Source organism: Melampsora larici-populina (genome assembly GCF_000204055.1).
Source record: "Melampsora larici-populina 98AG31 unplaced genomic scaffold MELLAscaffold_50, whole genome shotgun sequence".
Classification (NCBI taxonomy): Eukaryota; Fungi; Basidiomycota; class Pucciniomycetes; order Pucciniales; family Melampsoraceae; genus Melampsora; species Melampsora laricis-populina.
Genome location: NW_006768814.1, coordinates 724,090 through 730,044, shown reverse-complemented (window position 1 = coordinate 730,044; position 5,955 = coordinate 724,090). Strand labels below are relative to the sequence as shown.

General features: G+C 39.1%; 1 protein-coding gene across 1 annotated transcript; it reads left to right on the top strand.

The window, feature by feature from the left end:
* Nucleotides 1-4,529: 4,529 nt before the first annotated feature.
* MELLADRAFT_67207 (uncharacterized protein) lies at nucleotides 4,530-5,750 on the top strand (the record flags this gene model as incomplete). Its single annotated transcript, XM_007415346.1, has 6 exons — nucleotides 4,530-4,654; nucleotides 4,687-4,849; nucleotides 4,955-5,043; nucleotides 5,271-5,319; nucleotides 5,393-5,633; nucleotides 5,707-5,750. 6 exons carry the CDS (start codon nucleotides 4,530-4,532, stop codon nucleotides 5,748-5,750), a joined length of 711 nt encoding a protein of 236 aa, XP_007415408.1.
* Nucleotides 5,751-5,955: the final 205 nt, after the last annotated feature.

Below are 5,955 nucleotides of genomic sequence, written 5' to 3'. Positions count from 1 at the left end.
ACAATCAGATAGGAACCGAGAACTGGGGAGTCAAAGCACAAGGATGATGTTGCAATGGATGAAATTTTGTTGGGCCAGTGGTCATAGTTTATATATGTGATCAATTAGCGCAAGGAGCAAAGTAGATGGAATGGACGTGAGTGATTGTCGGAATTACCAATGGCGGGATCCCTATTTCAATTGCAAGGAGTAATTTGAAGATCAACAGGCGAGAGTTGAGAGAAGTTGGTCATGTGTAAGGAAGTCATTTTGTTAGGCGGATGTTTTGAAATGTAGAGCGATGATGAAAGGAGTGAGGATTGGCATACGCGGTGTTGAAAGTGAAAGAAAATTATGAAGTGGGTTTGAAGATGATACGTTGAATGTACCGGCCACAAATGGAAAGTATAGATAGTTGTTGCGAGTAACGACTGATGACAACCATTGGGGGTTGACCAAGAGGGGAAGCGGGCAGATAACGGCTGCTAACCAAACACAGAAGTTCCCAGCAATCAGTTCCAGAGGATCGACTTAATCAAATGTCAAGGATGATAACGTACTGGTGAAAGATTTGAAAGATCTTCTTGGTCCAGCTTGCTTGAAAGGCAAAAAACTCAGAATGCTGACAAAGGAAACGAATGAAGGTCGCAGTGTCACATGTAGTCGTAATTGAGGTGGATGATGGCGGCTAAAAGTCCAGTAGGTGAAAGCGTTGGTGGATGGTCCATGTAAGTTATATTGAATCGGGTGGGGTCCTGATGGGATGACAGAGGAAACAAATGAAGGTCTCAGTGTCACATGTCATCAGAAATCAGATGGACGACAGCGGCTAAAAATCCAGCAGGTGAAAGCGTTCGTGGATGATCCGTGAGGGTTATATTGAATTGGGTGGGGTCCTGATGGGATTGGGGTGAATCGGGTGGATTGAAGAATCGAGTGTTGGTAGGTGAGTGAATGGTGAAGGTGAATATTGAAGGGGACAGAAAATCGGAGTGGAACGCGTGAACAGTGGATTAATTGTATTAACACTACAAGAAATATAATGTTTTCTGGGCAGAAAATTAAATTATTGATACACAAAAATATTGAGAGGCCAGGAGAAGGGCAACAAATAAATAAAAATATGCATCTTGTTCCCTGCGGTGAGAGCTTCACTCTCCATATTTTTCCGTATTTTTACAGTCCATATTGATAAGTGTACTAACAATAAACCTTCACAATCATCCAATTACAACCTGTAACAAGCACTGAAATTTGGCTCATTAGTGTTTAGAGACACTTTTGATTTCTGAAAATACTCATAACTTTTTCAATTCCGGTCCAAAACGCTCGATTTTGGGTGCATTGGTAAGCTGGAATTGTCCTCCACATAGTTCATAAGAGGACCACACAGCATGCTGGTCTGCTAAAAAAGATATCATCTTTTTTATACATTTGTACATACAGATCCATAGAATGATTGTCATACTAGCTACATAGTTCTTAATCTTATGAAAGTTCGAGGGGAAGAGTTCAGCTTTCTAATGCACTTAAAATCGAGTGTTTTGATGCAGATTTGACAAAGTTATAGGTGTTTTCAGGTATCAAAAGTTTCTCTAAACACTAATGAGCCAAATTTCAGTGCTTGTTACAGGTTGTAATTGGATGATTGTGAAGGTTTATTGTTAGTACACTTATCAATACAGACTGTAAAAATATGGAAAAATATGGAGAGTGAAGCTCTCACCGCAGGGAACAAGATGCATGTTTTTATTTATTTTTTGCCCTTCTCCTGGCCTCACAATATTTTTGTGTATCAATAATTTAATTTTCTGCCTAGAAAATATTATATTTTGTGTAGTGTAAGCGTGTAAACCGGGAATTTGATAGTAGGATTTGGGAGTTTTGTGAGTTTTATCTGGGAACGCGGTTTCCCTTTAACTTTTATGATGCCCAATTCTTGCACAACATCATCATCTTAGTGGACAATCTTCAAAAACTAAAAAGGAGATCCAAAATAGGATATATGACCCAAACACTTTGTTTGTTGCCACAACCAAATCACATTATGATCATCTCCAACCCACCACCTAAACAAAGCCTGTCAACAACAGCATGATAGGTTTGCAAGGATGGTGGCACAAGAGTGAAGCAAAGCTGTTTGGAATGTTCAACAGTTGCTCCACTTGACTCAGCCATTCTAGAAACACTCCATTATCAATTGATCAACACAGTTTTCAAAGCTTTCAGAACATGCAAATCTCGAAGACTGCTCACTTTTCATATCTTGACCTCCACAGAAATATTTGACTGAACTGGAAGATTTGGTAATGATGATAGCAACCCAGATGAACATGTCAGTTTCAAAATGATAAAACACTCTACATAAAGCATCTTGCATATTTTTCACAGGTGTTTATAAATGGAGTAGCCAGGTATGTTTTGAATGTCAAGATTTGATTGATTGTAGTACACATTGGGAAGTGGAACGTGTTGATGTGGGTCATCAGGCAACAATCAAAGATAAATCAAGTAAGATCAGTCAAACTAATGGACCATAAATTATAGAGCTTGATTCTGATAGGGGTTTTTAGAGGGTCTCTCATGAATATGAGAGGATGGTATCACACCTCATCTGCTATAGCATTGAGGATTCAAGGCTGACTCAATCTAACAATGTCCTACCTTCATGCACAAGTTCTGACTCGAGTGTGGGTCCATGTGCTGGTAAGTTTCTGTGATGTCTGGTGGAATTTGAAGACATTCTATCATGCATAAAGTATTGGATTAAAAATAACCCAAGGATGAAATCAAACTATGTATGCATATTGTGATGAACTCATGATGTTCAAGGACTCAATTGAATTTGACAAACCACTCTTGGGGTCTCCAGATACCAATCCCAGCCCAAACTGACCCAAACTGAGTAAACGCCAAAGAGAGGAAGAGAGGGAAATTGACCTGAGGACCAAAGTAATTAGGACTAGGAATTGGTCAATTAGAATTGGCACATCACCCAGCACAGTTGTCATATAATTCAAAGGGTAGGTGGCATAGCCTGTGCCCATTTCTATTGCAACAAGTTGACTCTATTCTTCAATGGTTAGTTTAATATTGGGTGTTTTAGAAGCTGATACAATAACTGAGGCCAGTGCAGGTTTGATAAGCAAGGCAAGGTGCATAACCTGCATAAAGGCAGGCACAAAGACAGGTGACAAGGAGGTCAAAACATCTAAGCCGTAGAGCTTTCCATTCTTGACTCAATGCCAATTAGGATACTGAGTCCCTCTTTGTCATTTTCTTGTGTGTTGACCAGTGTATGTGTCTTGGCAATGGATGAATCCACAACAGTGATAGGATTGCTCTTTGTAGCAAGGACACTAGGATCAGTTTGGTTTGCAATTGATATTGGGATAATTTCTGACTGTTGATGTGGTGAAAGTGTATTGAACCATTGAATATCAGCTGGGGTGGGATTGGTCACATTGGGGATTGGAGGCATAACAAGCGGGGAAGGAATTTGAATACAATGTAAAGATGTTTTGAAGGAAAATAAGACAACTTGGTGTAGTATATAAAGAATTTTGGGAGCTCACCAAGAGCGTTAATTTGCAAAGTGAAGCATATGCAAAAGTACAGCGCTATGTGGCGCCTGGTTGGATAGTACCCAGTGGCCGCTTTTTTGGTGGCTTTACCCGCCAACTTTCTGCAGTATATACCCGCCCCTGTCTCAGCCAAACATAATCACAGCTCGCAGCCAAAGCGGGCTATACATCACCAAACCTCTGGAAAGGTGACATAGATCGACTAAAAAGTTTTCTGTGGGGGTTTTAGAATGGACTAAACTCCTCAGGTTTATTGAAGGTTGCCACATGCTTATATATGGCTGCAAGTAAACTATGTAAGTCTCTTTTCTTCAAGAATCAAATGTCTATCGACAAAACTACCAAAAGTTGTTCTCAACAGATGAGAAGTGGCTTAAGTTCGGGCCAATTGTCAATTAAACTTTCAAGCTCTTCTTTCTCTGGGGGAGTTTGTATCATCATTAATGTTAAAGGCAAACATGGAATTCAGACAAAACCTCCCAAAACCTCCACTTTTTCCCCTAACAACCCCGAGTTTTGTCCAGCCGAAGTTACAACTTTGCGACAATCATTTTCCAATTTCATATTTAGCACTTCCACGTGATCCCGGCAATCTATCCATCAATTGATTCACACAAGTCATCTGATACTCGGCATTCTCAGAATTCAAATCAGAGAGATCAAAAAGGAGAAGGAAACACAAATGATCAACCTAAAAATTGACCACGCTCTAATCGGAGTCAACAATCCCATGTATCACCTGATAGAATCAGTAATAGTCAATATACACCAGATTCACCTCTTACCCAAACAACAACACCCAAAATTTCTAAAATGCATCCTAATATCAATGGCAAGAACGATCAAATGGTAGATGGATAAATGCCGTTAGTTATGGCTCAAGTGAGTCAAAACATTCAAGAACCATTCAATGTTTATTACTTCCTCATGTTGTGAACCCACAAGGATAAACAAGCTGACTGACATATGGGTGTTCTCACCATTTCCAATTTGATGAATGATCTTTCTTTCATCATAGATACCAATTACCTCATCCACACGTTCCATCCGACTGCCTTCATTGACATATTCAATCAGATCTACCCCCAATTGTACGATGTTGAACATTGTTATCATGGACAAGTCAAAAAGCCGATGATATAACGAAACTTCGACTATCTGAAACATTTGAACCAAGTCAAATCTCATTCAAAGCTTTACCATCAGCCGTCACCACATCAGTTAGAGCCTTGATTGGTCAACTTTTGAATTTATCAAAGCTTAGGATTAAAATGATCGAAGAAGTTGTAAGTGAAGTGGTGAAAGGTGTTTGTACAAATCAACTTGATTTGTCCTGGGTCAATGCTCCTGATCAAACTCTTGATACTCCAGCAATTCATAGTTGTAAACAGGTTACAGAGAGTATTGAAGGTCTTCCATCTAATCCTCAAGACCTGTTGAATCAATCTAAGGCACGCCACCTTGGAAGCTTGCGAGCGAGGTTCGTCTTCTTTACCTCTCTTTGACAAACCTTGCATCGCTCTTTTCCCGCGTTACTTTTGTATCTATGCAATTAGGTATCATAGAGTCGTGCTTGTAGGCTCAATTGCACATGAAAAATATGATGGCTGATGAAACAATGTGTTACGAATTGTAACAGATTGGCTTACCAAGATGGAGCGAGGCAATATGACTTGAATTGATACTCTACTCTACTTGACTCAACAGTCTGTTTTCATCATCGACAAAATTAGATGATCAGGAAAGGATCTTAAGAGTAAGTGATTTGAAACCTTTGAAGAAGAAAAAGTCTAAATGTGTTTTGAATGATTTTCTGTTTTTTTTGTTAGACACTTAAAGAACGTTCAGATGAAATCGATTTAGGAATCCAATATTATTTGACCAATTATGTAACTCAAAACGAATCTATAATCTCAAGTGAAGCATTATTCATCTCAAGTTTACCAACTACATCAGATCAAGAACCAGCCCATCAGGTTCAATCTTTATCATTCCAAATCAAATCGATTGATAATCAATCCGATTTCAAAGATTACATGGTCAACTATGCAGCTCATTTTCAATGGATAAGTAGGTCAACGATTGGTTATGTTGCATCACAACTTTCAAGTTTCTTCAATCACAAACTCTATGTTCATCCAAGGTCTGCTCATGGAGAATCTGATAAGAGATATAACTCAAGGATGAAAGGAAACTAAAAATGTCAAAGGTAGAATCGGAAGTAGAATCCAACTGCAAGTAGTTGGATATCAATAGAGTAAAGTTCACTCGATTGATCGAAAACTAGCTTGAAAGCAATACTGACCTCCCTTGAAATTATCTCGTCAGTCTAAGCTCCTCAGATTGGAGTGGATTATTCAAGGCACCTTTATCAGCTACTTCTATTCTCAAT